This window comes from Arachis stenosperma, chromosome 3 (genome assembly GCF_014773155.1).
Source record: "Arachis stenosperma cultivar V10309 chromosome 3, arast.V10309.gnm1.PFL2, whole genome shotgun sequence".
NCBI lineage: Eukaryota > Viridiplantae > Streptophyta > Magnoliopsida > Fabales > Fabaceae > Arachis > Arachis stenosperma.
Genome location: NC_080379.1, coordinates 26091677 through 26109014, shown reverse-complemented (window position 1 = coordinate 26109014; position 17338 = coordinate 26091677). Strand labels below are relative to the sequence as shown.

Genomic DNA, 17338 nt, shown 5'->3' with positions numbered 1-17338 from the left:
GAGAAAGAACTTGAGAGAGTGTTCTTCTCCCCCTTTCTCTCTAATTTCAGCGTGTGTGTGTGTAACAAGTGAGGAGAGAGAGTGCTGAAAACTAGGGTTTTGGTCTAGTTATGTTGGGCCAAGGGCCCACTTTGGGTCCGGTTGGCCCGGTTTGGCCCGTTCGGTCCAATCTTGGTCCGAATTCTATAAAATTGGTACCAAAATTCTCGTCTCAATCTCCTCTATCATATTTAGCCATAAAATAACATTTTTGGCTTTCTAGAATAAATTCTCATTTATGGATTAATTAGCCGTTAATTAACCGGGTTTTACAACTGTTACGGCCTGGCCCAGGATTCCCACGGGTCAACCCGGCCCAAGCTCCACCCGGCCCGGTTACGCGCCCTCCAATCGACCCGGACACGCGTCCTGTACGGCTCACACGCGGCTGCAGGACAACGTCCTTGAGAATATGGGCCTGTCTCCATGAGGGGCCCACTACTGACATGTATATAAAGGGAAGATTGGCTCTTCCCCCGAGGTACGTCACCTTTTCTCCCATCATTTTCCCCCGCCTACACACTAGCTGACTAGAGCGTCGGAGTGTCTTTGCAGGTGGCACCCCCCCTTTTTTCCTTCACAATGGGAGCTCGGCTACGTGGCAAATCTGGGCTTAGCACAACCGTGAGCGAGGCGTCTTCACCCCATCCCATAACCACCTGACTAATCCGGCAACCGACGCCGAACAATATCAAATTTTATTTTTTTCATCAAAGTATCAAACATAACATTGTTAAAAATCATCACATTTTTACCCTTTCATACAAACCAAATCACCGTAAGAAACTTCTTTTCTAACTCATACCCCTATCCACCCAAGCCTTAAAACATTCTTTAGAGGAACCCAGTGAAAGAAAAGAAAGTGCACCGTTTCTAATTCACCCATACAAAGCACACATTCTGTATTCAAACTCAATAAAAGAAATATTTTCACAATCATTTTTAATAATAGAATCGATCAAATAATTATATTTGTGTTAAATTAAATCAGAGCAAATCAAGTCGAATAACTATAAAATCTAAAAAATAAATTTGCAATTAATAAATCTAAATCTTTAATTCTATCATTATTCACATTAAACAAACGGTTAGTTTATAAAACCTTGGTGTATATATTATACAGTACATTGATTTCCTCTTCTATTCTTTTAGGACGATCTTTCATAATCAGAATTTTTCTTTAGAACCAAATTCAGCCTATCAATTTGCATAAGAATGGGCTCTATCTGCACCCTGTTCACCGACATTAGCTAAAAAATTCACACATTGAATTTAATCAAAACCTTAAATATATTACAACTACTTCTAATAAAAAAGCAAAATAACAAAATAGTTATATAAAATAAGCATAAAGGGTTAAGAAGACATTGATATAAAAAAAATTAGAAAGAGCTAATGATTGCTAAACTAAACAATTATAAATCATTAAGTTCCAAAATATTTATTTTTTTAATTTTCACCTTTTTTACTAGTAACTCTCACGAACCAAAATATCATAGCCTAAAAAAAAAAATAGTAAAAAAGTGATAACACAAACCATAATTTTCAATTTGTCAATTTTGGGGTGACAATCCAACGCTAGCAAAATCATTTTAAAAATTTTAAATATTCAAAATTATTTTTGAAATTCTAAACTTCATTTAAAAAATTCTGAAATTATTTTAAATTTTCTACTAAAAAAAAACATCTGACCCTAATAAAAAAAGCATAAAAAACCTAACAAAAAAATTCAAAATCATTTAAAAAATTTTAAAACCTATCAAAACAAAATATCTAAAAATATTTAAAAAAAAAGAACATTTAAAAATTAAAAAATATATCTAAAATTAAAAAAATCTAAAACCTAAAATAAAGAAACATCACAACATGAAAAAAATTTAAGTAATTTTTTTATTTTAATTTTAATTTTTAAAATAATTTTATCCTAGTTGGCTCTAATTGACTGGACCATTAGTTGATCTCTAAGACTTTCCCTAAATCAATACAACGTCTATGCGCATGGTAAAATCCTAGATGACTCAAACATTTTCACATAATCATTTTTATTAATAAAACATATCAAATAATTATATTTGTATAAAATTAAATCAGAACAAATCAAGTTTGTAATTAATAAATCTAAATTTGTAATGTTGTCATTATTCTCATTAAACACTTGAATCTTAATACAGTGTAGTATATATTACATTAATTTTTATTTTTGAAACTATTTTTATCCTAGTTGACTCTAATTAACCGAACCACTAATTAATCTTTTAAATTTTTTCTAAATAAATAGTTAAATGCAATATCCCCATAGCAAAATTCTAAACAACTATTAGAAGGCACCACCTAAAGAAACCATAGCAACACAAATAAAAAACTTAATACATCATTGAATAACGTAGGAATTTAATACTCCTCCATGGACCCTAAACATTTTCGAACCAATTGTCATGTCACACCTACATAAAAGGTTCGGGTTAGCTGTTCTTCTTTTCTCTTTCTCCTGGTTCAGTTTGAAGCACAAAGAAAAAATAACTATATCAAGATTCATTCTTTTTTCATTAAACATAACATTGTTAAATATAATCTCATTTCTATTCTTCCACGTAAACTAGATCACCGTAAAAAATTTCTTTTCTTACTCATATTCCTATCTATTCAAGTCTGAAATCATTTCTTAGAAGAATCCTGCCAAAAAAAAGTAGTATACCATTTTTACTGGGAGGAGGGAGGAGAGAGGAGAGAGAAGAAGAGGAGATAGAGAAAGAGAAAGAGAGGGCAGGGGGAGAGAGAGGAAGAGAGAGAGAGAAATGGGAAAGGGAGAGAGAAAGAGAGGGAAGAGAAGAAGAGAGAGAAAGAGAGGGAGAGAGAAAGGGGAAGAGAGAGAGAAGAGGGAGAGAGAGAAAAGAGAGAAAAAGGAAAAAGGGAGAAAAAGAGAAAAGAAGGAGAGAGAAAAAGGGAGAGAGAAGGAGAGAAAGAAAAGAAGAGGAGAGAGAAAGGGAAAGGAGGAGAAAGAGGGAGAGGGAGGAAGAGAAAGAAAAGAAGAAGAGAGAGAAAGGGGAAGGGGGAGAGAGAGAAGAAGGGGGAGAGAGAGGGAGAGAAAGGGAGAGAGAGAGCATGTGAAAACTAGTTTTATCCTGTAAATTAATCTAAATTAATTTTTTCAATTAAAATTAGTTTTATTATTTTGAACCAGTTTAAAGTAATGCACTGTATTATAAATTGGTTTAAAACTAATTTCTTTTGTGACAAAGTAGTTTGGTTCAATTTTTAAACTATTTAAAATTGTTTAGTGTAGTTTCAGTTCAATTTATAAAAAATTGAACTAAACACACATTTAATTTCTAGTTCACCCATACACAATACACAATTTGCATTTAAACTGGATAAAAAATATTTTCACAATCATTTTTAATAATAGAATCGATCAAATAATTATGTTTGTATTAAATTAAATCAAAGTAAATCAAGTCAAATAATTGTAAAATCTAAAATCAGTTTTCAATTAATAAATCTAAATCTTTAATTCTGTCCTTGTTCACATTAAATAAACGGTTAGTTTATAAAATCTTGGTGCATATATTATATAGTACATTAGTTTTCTCTTATATTCTTCTTAGGTGATCAACAATCATACATTTGCTATATCTTTTTCTTTAACTTCTATGAATTTTAATAGAGTTGTTTCCAGAGTTAAGTTAGAAAGAATATGATTCTCGAGCGGTCTTTCATAATGAGAATTCTCCTTTAAAACCAAATTCAGCCTATCAATTTGCATAAAAATAAGCTATATTTACACAATGTTTACTGACAGTAGCTAAAAAACTCACACATTAAAATTAATCAAAACCATAAATATATTACAACTATTTCTAATGAAAAAATAAAATGTCAAAAAAAGCTATATAAAATAAGCATAGAGGGTTAAAGAAGTGATTGATACAAAAAATTAGAAAAAGTTAATGACCACTGAATAATCATAAAATATTGAGTTTTAAAATCTTCATTTGTTCAGTTTTCACCTATTTTACTAGTAACTCTCACGAACCAAAACAGCATAGCCTAAAAAAGAAAAAAAATAGTGAAAGAGTGATAACACAAATTATAATCTCCAATTTACCAAGTTTGGGCTGGCTACATTGGGTGCAAGTGCAATTCAATGCTAGCAAAATTATTTTAAAAATTTTAAACATTCAAAATTATATTTAAAATTTTAAAATTCATGTAAAAATAAAATTATTTTTGAAATTATCTTAAATTTTTTTAATTTATTTTTAAAATTCTAAAATTATTTTAAAAATTATTTTAAAATTCCTAATAAAAATAGACATCTAAACGTAATAAAAAGAAGCATAAAAAACCTAACAAAAAGGATATTTAAAATCATTTTAAAAATTATAAAACCTATTAAAACGAGATATCTAAAAAATGTTAAAAAAAGAATATTCAAAAATTAAAAAATATTTAAAATTAAAAAACATCTAAAACCTAAAATAAAAAATTTTCAAAACATAAAAAAATATTATAAGTGATTTTTTATTTTTTATTTTTAAAATATTTTTCATCCTAATTAACTCTAATTGATGACTGGACCATTAGTTAATTTTCTAGACTTTTTTTTAAATGAATACAACGTTCATGTCTATAGCAAAATTCTAATTGACTCAAATATTTTCACATAGTCATTTTTAATAATAGAACAAATCAAATAATTACATTAGTATATTAAATTAAATTAGAACAGATCAAATTTGCAATCAATAAATCTAAATCCTCAATGTTGTCATTGTTCACATTATAAATAATTATTTGTTTATAATCTTTTGCTAATATCATATCACATGTAATACTGCCACCCATAATTATTATGCATTTCCCATCATCAATAAATAAATAAATAGAGTTGTGTTATATGGAGTTGTTCAAATAACATTTATTACGTATATAAGAGACCGTTGACTTTCTTAGCGTGGAGTGCAAGAATATGAGTAAGTGACCATATATTATATATAGCAACTTCAATCAAACTAAGGACAGAATCTTATATAAGAAAAATTAATCATATCTTTTCATTCATAGAGTAACTACTAAATCTGTCTTGTGGTTAGTAGTTTCTTTTCTATTGGTTTAATTTGCAGCATTTAGTTATTTACTTTGCAAAGAATAAATTTGAAGCCAAAAATTTTTCAGTAAGTACATTATTATATTAAATTTATTTGACTTCTTACTTTTACGATATATGCTAACTCATAAGAAGATTATTTATTAGGCTTTAGGTAGTGATATCAGAATAATGGATCGAGAAGAAGAGAATAAGTTTGACCAGGAACATGCATACAAGCAAGCGTTGACATTTTGTGTTGTCAAAATTTGGCCAAAAGATTCAGATATGGATAGCAATGCTATTCAAGTATTAAGGTTGTTTGAGAGAAAGGATGAACAAATTTTTCGGATATCTGAAAAGATCAGAGACAAAGTGGTATGTGAAATAATTAATATGGTTTGTGTCTTTGCTCTGTTTTAATCTTCATATATCAATTAAATAGGAAGAATTGCAAAAGATTCATTGGTGTTATAAGTTGAAGTTAAAAATAAAACGCATTTGTCTTCTAAGAACAGCATTTTTATTCACAAAAAGTTATGCTTGTATCTGCTTCCATTAGGCAATTTTACTATAAATAACATGCTGTTTGAAATTATAATTAAATATAAAAAAAAGTGTTATCCGAGCGACAGAAATACAAAATTGTATTTGGCAGGTTAGACATGGACAAATACATTATGTCCAAAAACACTGAATTAGTATATTTTTTGTCATTTCTGTCAAAAAGAACACAGAATTACTGGATGGAAACATAATTTATTTTTTAATTTTTTCTTTTATTATTCCTATCAATTTTTTATTATATGTTTTATTATTCTATTTGTCATGTTCTCAGTGTCCTGTCCTCAAAACTAAACACAACCTAAGATATGTTGCATAATATTATTGTTTATAGCCAAAATTATTGTACTGAATTATTATTTTCAGTAAATTTATTTGTTGAGAAACAAATGTTTATGATAAGGGACGGATCTTTGTGTGAACTTGTGGGTAACTGGCTCCACTAAAATTTAGAAATTTTTTGGATAATATATGATAATGGTATTCACTGTTCATCTGTTTCTATTATGTTAATATTATTTATTGGCATATTATATATGTTTTGTCCTCTGTTATCAAAATTTTTTAGATCCATCACCCAATATATGATATCAGAAAAAGCAATAATATAATATGATATAACACAACCTTAACTTGTTAGGAATTTCTTCTTGCAGTTTGGTTTGGAAAAGTTGGTTCAAAGGATGAATAATCTGAAAACATATTACTTGAACAGTATTAATGGAAGTATTGAAGAGAAAAAGAAGATCTTGACTCAACTGTATCAAGCACTAGATCTGCTGTCATTTGAAATAAAACGCAGAGGGAAAGAACTTGTATGTCTTCCTAATTAAAAGTACCTTACAATATTAAAAGAACTCATTTGATACTTTATCATCTTCTTGCTACAAGATAGAATGTCAATGATATATATATTTGTGAATTGTGATGACTTTAGTTGACATTGAAGATGCTACACACAAGCAAAAAATTGGCTCAAGAAAATTCAGTCCTAAGAAAGATAAATATGAATCAGCAGCAGCTGAGAGAATCAGATACTACTACTTCAACTTCACATTTGACAGAACTTAGAAAAATTGTAATTTCAGAACTCTTCTTATAGCTTTTGTTTTATTTTATATAAAGTAACATTGGCATCATCAATCCCTTGGATTTTAAATAAATGGTTATTTTAAAAGTTTATTTAAGCCCAAATAAATATTTATTTATAAAATTCAAACTACATAAATTAACTTTTTTTTATCGATAATGATAACCATATTAACTTTTGCATGTAAGTTTGTTAGTTTAATTTATCTAAGACTAAAATATTTCTATTCTTTTATCTAATATATATAACTAGAGAGTACAGTCCATGGTGGCTATGATTATAAGGATGGTATTCAGTAGCGGAGTTTTAAAAGGGCCATGGTCAAAGTTTTTGTAAAAATATTAGTAATTCTACTTTAAAAAAAATAAAATTATTTTGTTTAATTAAATTGATAAATTTTTAATTTATGTATCTGAATTTTATATTTATTTTTATAATTTTTTCAAAATTTTTATCCTATCCTATTTGACATAATAAATAGTATATTTTTAAATTAACAATAAGTGACATATCTTTAAATTAACATTACAAATTAAATATCATTATAGAATTAACACTAAATTATATTTAGCTTCTCATATAGTTTCATGCATTATTTTATTTATTATTAGTTATAATATAACTAGTAATAATATCAGTTATTAATAAAAAATTATTATTTTATTTTTAAAATAACTTTACAAATTTAATGTCATTATATTATAACAATATTTACATTAATAAATTTTGATATTTTTATTTTATTAGAAATTTAAGACTTTGTTTTGTTGTATTATATTATTTAATTTGTAATAAAAGTAATAATAAAAATAATTAATCTTGAGATTTTTGAGAGATAAATATTATCAAAAATAAAATTAATTTTTTAAAATATTATAAAATAATTTATAAGTTATAATTGATTTTATATAGTTTAAATAAAAAATCAATTTTTTAAAAAGAAAAATCAATTTTTAGATAAAAAATTAGTTTTTAAATAAAAATAGATTTTTTATGTGTAAAAACTAATTTTTTTCATGTAAAAACTAATTTTTTTAAATTAATTTTTTATTTAAAATCAAATTGGCTTATTAATCTAAACAAAAGTTTTTTATTAATCAAAATCAAAAATTTTTTTGTTAATCTTAACCATATATAACCCTACATATTAGTAATAAATTTAAAAATAAAATAATTATATTTATAAATTTTATTTTAATATAAATACTATTATATAATTTTTTATTAAGATTTCTGACCCTTTCAAAAAAATTTTTCAAGCTCCGCTACTGATAGTATTGATGGTAATTTTGACGACACTTAAAAGTGTAGCAAAATTTTAGGTCACAATTTTTATTATTTGGCAACACTTTTTAATTTACAAAGCAAAAAAACAAAATTATAATAAAATTAATAAGTGATGTCAAATTATTAAAAAAAGTGTGACATTGATTTTAGGTACGCTTTTTAAGTTTCATCCAATTTTCATATCCAGCATAACGTTTATAATCATATCTGCATAGAACTCATCATATAATTTACAGTGGTTTGTTAGAGAAATTTTAGATATTTGAGTCCATGATTTTCAAAAATTTTAACTTGTCGGAAATGACCTAAAACCTGCTAATAAGTTTGTTAACATACAAAAAATTTTAATTGAATTAAAAATTAAATATGAGATACAAATAAAAAAGTTTGATATACTTATTAAAGAGATTTGATAGATAAATAATTAGATGTTTAATATACTATTTTAAAAGAGAAATGTTAAGAGGTCATCAGAATTTATTATTTTATTATTTTTGTTCATCACTTAATCATCAACTCAATTCATGTAATCTAATTTCTTTAGTTTAGTAATTCAACAACATACGTTATCCTATACTTTTAATCATGAGAAACTGACAAATAGGTCCCTGACCTTTTGTCTCGCAGATATTTTCGTCTCTAACCATTTGAAAATACTTTTAAATCTCTCAACTCCTTAAAAGTTGGACAGATTAGTCCCTCTTTAAAAGTTGGGTCTGACAGAGGCATTCGTATGGAGGGACTAATCTGTCCAACTTTTAAGGAAGTGAAGGGCTTAAAAGTATTTTCAAATAGTCACAGATGAAATTGTCCGCAGAACAAAAGGCCAGAGACTTATTTATCATTTTCTCTTTAATCATTGATGACTAAATAATAGGCAAAAATAATAAATATATGTGATGACCTTCTAGCATTCCTCCACAAATTTTAATTTATAAGTAGAACAAATCTAAAACAGGACAGGTCTAACTCCATAAGAGGCAACCTGATTCAACCCTACTTATAATAATGTAAACATTTATATAGTTTCTACAAACCCTTTTAGTTATTTCAGATACGATGAACATATCGCTACAGCTACTATCCTTACAATCAGAATTATGACACACTACTTCAACAGTTGAAAAAAGTGGAAAAGGATATCACATGTGACTTAAGAGAATGTTTGAAAAACCAAGTCAAGGTTAGAATTTCACATACCTTACATTAAGTCCTGCTATTTCCTTGTTTCATATATTATTCTATTTCTACTTTCATTTTAATGCTTTCAACATTTTTAATCAAAATGTTTTGGCTTTTCATTTTGTTTGGACTTTAGTTAACATGTTCTAAGAATATATATTAACATTGGTAATTGAAATTTTATGAAAATTACAAAAATTTAATTTTTTTGTTGTATTTGTTATGCATGTATTAAAAACAAAATTCGTGTCTTTAGTATATATATTATATGGAAAAGTATAAGGTACCAATATATTATCTGTCAATTTATTGCCAACAATGATTAATTATTATATTTTAAATACATATATAAAGAGACACATCTAAAAAATATATCTATAAAGATATTTCTATTAAACACAGCTATAAAAAATACATTTTTATTAAACACATCTACAAAGACACTTCTATTAAACACAGTTATAGATAAGAGTTGGCAGATGTTGGCAGAAATGTTGTTGGTAAAGTAGCGGGATTGATATTATATTATTATTTCAATCATGCAATGTGTATACAAAAAACCAGTCATTCATATAAAATATACGTTAAAATATAAAATATATATTAAAAATAAGTTAAACAATATATATATGTATATACATAAAAAAAAGGAAAAAAACAGCTTAAATATAACTAATGCAGTGTAACGTTTCATTTCTAGTCCCAATGGCTTACATTTTCGCGCATGTCTCCTTGAATTTGCTTTAAATAGTTTATATGTGATGAGTTAATGGAGATGAGGAAGAAAAAGCGTGCACTAGAAACCAAAATCAAACATGCCGAGAGAGAAATAGAGTGGATCAATGAAGAGATATGGTCTTTCCAAATACACTTGAAAGACAATCACTGCAGAAAGGAAGCATCGCTTTGCATTCTTACGAAGTGGAAAGGTGATAGACATTCAGATTCTAAGTGGGATGTCAGATGTGGCAACCTGGAATATAATTCTGTGGACAGTAGCAGAACATGGATTTCCAAGTGTCCGATTGGATTGCTTGTTAGTACTTCTTAAAAAATAAAAGTACTTTTATTGAATTCTAAATATGTTTAGATTCATTTTTTAAAAGACAATAATATTTTGTTTTTTAAAAAGTAAAAACAAAAATTTCTGCAAATTAAAATGTCTTAAATCTTTGAATTTGATTTGTAAGGTTAATCAAAAGTCCATCTTATAATATTTGTGTCAAGGGATAACGTTAGTTAGGTAATTTGGCTTTGTATAAAGTCTGTCAGTTAGTCAAAAATAATCTTAGTTGTATATGCTCACTTGCTATATACGAGTGGTTGTCTTAGTTTGCAAGTAACAATGATCAATTCAATAATAACATAGCAATTCAGTTTTTTTATTCTCTCTCAACTCTTTCAGACTCCTTTTTGTTCTGTTGCTCACTTATCACCATAAAAATCTCTTTATCTGATTTATTAAACAAAAAATCTTTCTCACCTGAATGAGGATAATTCCTTCACATGGAGGTATCAAGCGTTACTCACAATTTAAAGTCTTGAGATGAAAAATCATCTAAATAGCACTAAATTTTTATTAGTATATGCAACTGATGAAGACAAAAAAGCTGGCAAAGAATCAGAATCTTTCAAGACATAGCGTAAGCAAAATCTCACTCTTTCTACATAGATTGTGGCATCTATGACTGCCACTTTCAAAAATAAGGTAATTCACTATTATACATTCCATGAAGTATGTAATACTATTGAAAAATATTTTCAAGCAGCATCAGCATCAAGAATTTAAAGTCTAAAGTTTTAAATGGAATCTTGCAAGGAAACTGGTATTGTCAAGGAATATTTGGCTACAATTCGCACTTATGTTGATTCTCTCTTTGTTTGGGATATGAATTCGTGAAGATGATCATATACAAACCATTATACATGGCTTATCTGAGGAGTATGATGTTTACATAGGTTCTGTGATGTCCAAGATGGGATCTATTAAGATCATTGAGGCTGAATCTTTTCTCATTGCCTTTGATGATATGTTAAATCGATTAAAAAGACCTGATACAAGCATGGCTGTTACTTATCTTGCTCAATCTTCTAAAAATTTTAAACATGGGGGGGAGGATTCATGCATGGACGTGGTGGCAAAAACCTAAGAGGTGGTGGCCGTTTTGGCTATGAAAATAACAGAACTATTTGTTAACTCTGTCTCTATGGAAGACCTAGACATGTGGCATGGCAATGCTATTATCTTCTTTTTAACCTAATTCGATGAACACAGCACTACAATTCTAGATTTCTTTTGGAAACTCACAACTTTTTCCTCCCCCAACAAGTTTCCACTGACCTAAAGCATATATTTCTACTCCATCTTCAGTTAGTGAGGAATTATGGTTTCCTGATTCAGGTGTTAGGCACCACATTACTCATGATCATCGAATCTTTTTACTTCAAGCCCAGGCAATTCTATTACAGATCAATTCTTTGTTATCCCAATTGTTAATTCAGGTTTTCCATTCTTTATGATGATAATCATGCACATATTACTTTTAGATCGAATAATAACTTACTTCATATTCCTCAAATTACTCAAAATCTAGTAAGTGTTTCAAAATGTGTAGCTGATAAATGTTTTCTTTGAATTTTGGCCCGACTTTGTTGCAATCCGTGATCAGGACTCCAAGGAGCTTCTCCTACAAGGCGAGACTAGACATGGCATTTATGCATTTGACAATCTTAGAGTTTATAGACCTTTTTCTGTTAATTCTTCTTTTGCTCGTAACAATATGAATAAAGCATCTTTCAATTCTTCTAGTAATATAGTTTCTTATTTATAACCTGATTCTGGCTTAATTGATAACACAACAATTTGTAATTCTTCTTGTATGCCTATTGCTTATCCATGTAATAAAAATGCCAAATTATATTTGTGGCATAAAAGGCTTGGCCACTGTGCAATTAAAATTTTTATCTCTGCTTTTAATCAAAAGTGTTATTCCTTATGCTTCTTCTAAATTTGATTCTAATTTAAAGCAAGTCTATGAAATTTTCTCTTTAGCAAAGTTACACATATTATATTTTGGTGATACTGTTACTCTATTCTCATTTTTTAGAGCTTGTGTTTATAAATATATGGGGTCTAACTCCAATATATTCAAGTAGTTATAGGTATTATTTGTGTTTTGCGGATACCTACTCTAAATACTCAATACATTTTTCTCTTGGTAAATAAATCTAAAGCTCTTCATACATTTCAAAATTATAAATTGTTCATGAATGTTGAGTTTGAGAAACAATAATAATGGTTTGGTGATGACAAACATTATATAATTGGGTCTAAAAGTCCAAAGTTTGGTTATGGGTGTTTTATTGGTGCAGGCCCATATTAGAATTGCAAATAACAAAAAGAGCAAACACCTATTCTTATACGGATGAAGTTAAAAAGTTCAAAAAAATAACCGTTACACATAGAGCGTTTTTTCTCCGTACAGTTGCTTTTAGAACTTGTTTGAGAAGCCATGAACGGTGCTGATGATCCAGGAGAAGCAGCGACAAAGAAACCTCCCTCTACTGAGGAGCAAGATCTGCTAAAGAGAAGTAAAAAGAAAGTGAGAAAGGACGGTGAAAATTTTTCAGGAAGCCAACAACCTGTGCCAAGAGAAGAAGACTGGATGATTGAAGATGGTTCAAGCACCGGAAACCAATCTAAGAATCGGTCATTTGCTCAAATCGTGAAGAATGGTCCCATGAACAGCCACATGGAAGGTGAAGATTTAGATTTGGCTATCGACACCGGAAAGAAAGAAGCAGAAGGAGATAAGACAGACACGGTGAGTGATTCAGAGTCTGAAATCAGAATGGAGAAAATTGAAGAAGGACTTTTTAATATTGTCATCAGTGAAGAGACTGAGAGAAAACTATGGAAGCCATGGTGGAACACGTTAATAGTAAAACTGTTGGGTCGAAAGGTGGGATATGTAGCAATGAAAAGAAGATTAGAGATAATGTGGTGTAACAAGGGAAGTCTTGATGTCATTGACTTAGGACAGAACTTCTATTTAGTCAAGTTTTACTCAAATGAAGATTTTGATTTTGCCTTATTGGAAGGACCATGGAAGCTTTATGATCATTATCTAATGGTGAGGCTTTGGGAACCTAATTTCAACCTTCAAACAGCCACTATAGACAAGGTAACAGCATGGATTAGACTCCCAGGACTACCTATTGAACTCTATGATAGAAACATTTTGAAAAAATTGGAAATCTTATCAGAAGGACTGTGAAGGTGGATAGCAACACGGCTGAGTTATGTAGGGACAAATTTACAAGACTGTGTGTTGAAGTTGATTTAACTAAACCCCTAATGGGGAGATATTTAATCAATGGAAAGGAATACCCAGTAGAGTATGAAGGTATTAATCAGATATGTTTTTCTTGCGGGAGAATAGACCATGAGCAAAAAGATTGCCCTCTAAAACAAGCTCTAAAAGCAACAGAAGCTTAGTCAACCCAAGACTCTCCAAAGAATGAAAGATCCAATGGAGTTGCAGAAATGGGACAAGAATAGGCAGAACAAAGGCGATTAGATAAGGAAAAACAGATTGACATTACAGGGGCAGGGCAAGACAAATATGGAGAATGGATGGTTGTACAAAGGCCAAGAAGGAAAAAAAAGGGGCAAAAAGAAACTGTCTCTGGAAACATGGGAGGAAGAGGAAGGTCAAGATATAGTGTGCTGACCATTGAGAAAACAACACAGGAGAAAGAACAAGAAGAGAGAGAGGGTGACAATAATGCTGAAATAGATACAAATAGCGCACACAAGGCAAGAACCAAAGAAAAGGGAAGCAGGAGCAAGCATGCGGAGCAACAAAGCATAAAAAAGAATTGGGAAGAGAAGGAGCCAACTAATGAAGATAGGGAAACAAACCAGGAGACTAATAAAGAAGCAATAACTCAAAAAAAGAGTTATAATGGAAGTGAAAAAGAGCAAAGAGTAAGGACAATAAAACAAGGAATCAATCATCTTGAGGAAAACTAGGCAGAGGAGGCTAATGGGACCCATTCCTTAATGGAAGAATGCATCCAACCTTCATATCAAGCTCACCCAATTGAAGGAAAACCACCAGACCCCATAAATGTTGAGACAACAAAGGTGGTGCCTATGGAAACAGAGGGCACTGAAGGAGGGCAGGCGAGCTTGCTAGAAGGAATAGATTTCACAACGCCGAAAACTAGTGTTTTACAGGACACTAAAATGAAGATGAACTAATTTCCAAGTGTGCTCTTTCCGCTTGAAGTTTGTTTTTTGCTTTTTTAGTTTTCTTAAACCTTTAGTTATCCTTTTTAATGATCACAATAATATGGAATGTTAGAGGGGCTGCTAGTGGAGCTTTTAGAAGGATTTATAAAGAGATGATGAAACAATATAAGTCAGACATTACCATTGTTTTAGAAACAAAGTGTAGTGGACAAGTTGCTAGAAATGTTATTAAGCAATTAGGATACACCAATTACATTATTGAGGAAGCTCAAGGGTTTGTAGGTGGAATCTGGATTTGCTGGAATAGGAGTGACATCAATATTACTTCAATAGAAGCACATCAACAATATATACACATTAAGGTCCAAGAATATGGAAGAGGATAGTGGTTTTTCACTGCAATATATGCCAATCCTCATCAATAAATTAGAAGGGAGCTATGGCCCAAGTTACAGAACATAGCTAACACTATTAGTGGGGAGTGGCTTATTGCAGAAAATTTTAATGAGATTAAAGATAGTTCAGAGAAGAGGGAAGGTGCAACCACAGACCTGAGAGCTTGCAATGCTTTCACTAATTGGATTAATAAATGTGGTTTAATTGATTTGGATTTCATCAGATCGAGATTCACTTGGAGAGGTCCTCAATGGGAAGGCCAAGAAATAATATTTAAAAGATTGAACAGAGCTATGACTAATTCAAGTTGGAGAAATAGATTCCATGAAGCTACAGTGGAGGTGCTAACAAGAATGAAATCTGATCATCATCCCCTATTAATTATTACTGAAAAATGCTTAAATGGAACAAGGGATAGACCTTTTTGCTTTGAGGCTATGTGGACTATGCATCCAGCCTTCCAAAATTTAATTGAAACAAGTTGGAATAATCATTATCACCTCAACAATTCTCTTGAAAAACTAAAGAAGGACTTAATCGAATGGAACAAGAGCTGTTTTGGGAATATTTTCAAAACTAAAAGAAGACTACAAAATAGACTTGCAGGAATTCAGAGAAGTAGCACATATGGAAAAAATCCTTACTTAGATGGTTTGGAGCTAAGGGAGCTAAACGAAGCTTTGGACAAGGAAAAAACCTTTTGGTTACAAAAGTTAAGGGAGAAGTGGATCATGGATGGAGATAGAAATACGAAGTTCTACCACACCAAAGCTATAGTTAAAAGAGGAAAAAATAGAATTCTTAAACTCAGAGGACAAGAGGGGGGAGTGGATTGAAGAAGAGGAGGAATTGAAAAAAGCACATCACTTGCCATTTCAGAAACCTTTATCAAGAAGAGGTAAGAATTGTTCCTTTTGAATTAGACCATTACGACCTCCCTAATTTCAGTTTGTCTGATTGCAGGAAGCTTGCATCTACTCCTACAGAAATGAAATTCAAAGGGCTTTGTTCAACATAGGATCTTTCAAGGCTCCAGGAAGTGATGACTTTCCGGCGCTTATCTATAAAAATAATTGGGGGACTATGAAGAACAAAGTGTGTGATTTTATTCAGAGCTGCTGGAATGAACCGGAGATTATAAAGCAAGCCAATTCCACACTCATCGTGCTAGTTCCAAAGCTTAACTATCCAGAGTCAATCAACCAGTTCTGGCCGATAGCACTGTGTAATATGACCTATAAGGTGCTAACCAAGATAATTGTAGATAGAATCAAACCTCATCTCAGTGATAGAATAGCGGTGCACCAATCAAGTTTTATTCCAGGAAGGAAAATACAAGACAATATCATCATTGCAAAGGAGCTCATGCATAATATGAAGATAATGAAAGGAAAAAAATATTTTATGGCTATAAAAATTGACTTTGAAAAGGCTTATGACAAGCTTAGTTGGGACTTCATTAAAGTTAGACTTAAGGAGTTTAAATTACCAGAGAAATTGATCTAAATAATCATGCAATGCGTTAACTCAGTGTCCCATAATGTGCTGTGGAATGGAAACAAGACAGAGGAGTTTATTCCGAAAAGAGGGGTTAGACAAGGTGACCCCATTTTTCCATATATTTTCGTTATTTGCATGGACAAGCTATCTCAGCTAATAGAGCAATTGGTGCATCTAGGAAAGTGGAAACCTATGGCAGCGGGTAGAAGGGGACCAAGAATATCGCATATGATCTTTGCTGATGATGTTCTTTTATTCACGGAAGCCAGCCAAGAACAAATGCAAAGGGTTAAAGAAATGCTAGAAAAATTTTGCAAGGTGTCTGGATTGAAAATTAATGAAGAAAAATCTTCAATTGTCTTTTCAAAAAGCACAAATATAAATTTAAGGAGGAGGATTATGGATATAGCAAATTTAAGGGAACAAAAAAAATTGGAAAAATACCTTGGAGCCCTGATTACAAATAATAGAAGAGGCAAGGAGAAGTTCAAAGATGTTATGGGAAGGGTTCAAAGTAAACTCAAGGGATGGAAGAGTAAGTGTCTATCTCTTGCGGGAAGATTAAGACTGGCTCAAGCATCCATTAGTCCTACTCTTAACTTCCAAATGCAGCATGATAGAGTTCCTAAAGGAGTTTGTCAGGAAATTGAAAAGCTTCAGAGGAGCTTCATATGGGGGGATGAACCCAAGCATCGGAAAATACACTAAATCAGTTGAAAAACTCTATGTCGTCCTAAGCACGAAGGGGGTATGGGCTTTAGGAAAATAACATCAATGAATGATGCCTTCTTGATGAATATCCTTTGGCAAATGGAAGGAAAACCTGAGAAGCTATGGGTTGAGGTGCTAAAACAAAAGTACTATCCGAAAGGGAAATTGGAAAACAACGTAAGAAGCAAAAGCTCTGATTCTACGCTTTGGAAGGAACTCGTGAAAA

At 30.5% G+C, this 17338-nt stretch overlaps 1 protein-coding gene across 3 annotated transcripts; it reads left to right on the top strand.

Annotated features, from left to right (window-relative positions):
- Nucleotides 1–5069: 5069 nt before the first annotated feature.
- LOC130969892 (uncharacterized) lies at nucleotides 5070–10749 on the top strand. 3 transcript variants are annotated; one of them, XM_057895798.1, is made up of 6 exons: nucleotides 5070–5213; nucleotides 5294–5503; nucleotides 6346–6504; nucleotides 6627–6767; nucleotides 9187–9249; nucleotides 10000–10631. In XM_057895798.1, the coding sequence occupies exons 2-6, from the start codon at nucleotides 5318–5320 to the stop codon at nucleotides 10297–10299; spliced, it is 849 nt and encodes a 282-aa protein (XP_057751781.1). In that variant the 5' UTR covers nucleotides 5070–5213; nucleotides 5294–5317; the 3' UTR covers nucleotides 10300–10631. The 3 variants fall into 3 exon arrangements, 2 of the variants coding, with proteins under 2 accessions (XP_057751781.1, XP_057751782.1); XM_057895799.1 differs by having other exon boundaries at nucleotides 5073–5127; nucleotides 10000–10747; XR_009081947.1 differs by having other exon boundaries at nucleotides 5084–5213; nucleotides 6346–6767; nucleotides 9112–9249; nucleotides 10000–10749.
- The last annotated feature ends 6589 nt before the right edge of the window (nucleotides 10750–17338 follow it).

Bases quoted from the DNA above. Each gene is read 5' to 3' on its own strand.
- LOC130969892 (XM_057895799.1), top strand. From the start codon at position 5,318: ATGGATCGAGAAGAAGAGAATAAGTTTGACCAGGAACATGCATACAAG. The intron at 6,505-6,626 runs GTATGTCTTCCT...TGATGACTTTAG, and splicing joins AACGCAGAGGGAAAGAACTT to TTGACATTGAAGATGCTACA. The intron at 9,250-9,999 runs GTTAGAATTTCA...TGCTTTAAATAG, and splicing joins GTTTGAAAAACCAAGTCAAG to TTTATATGTGATGAGTTAAT.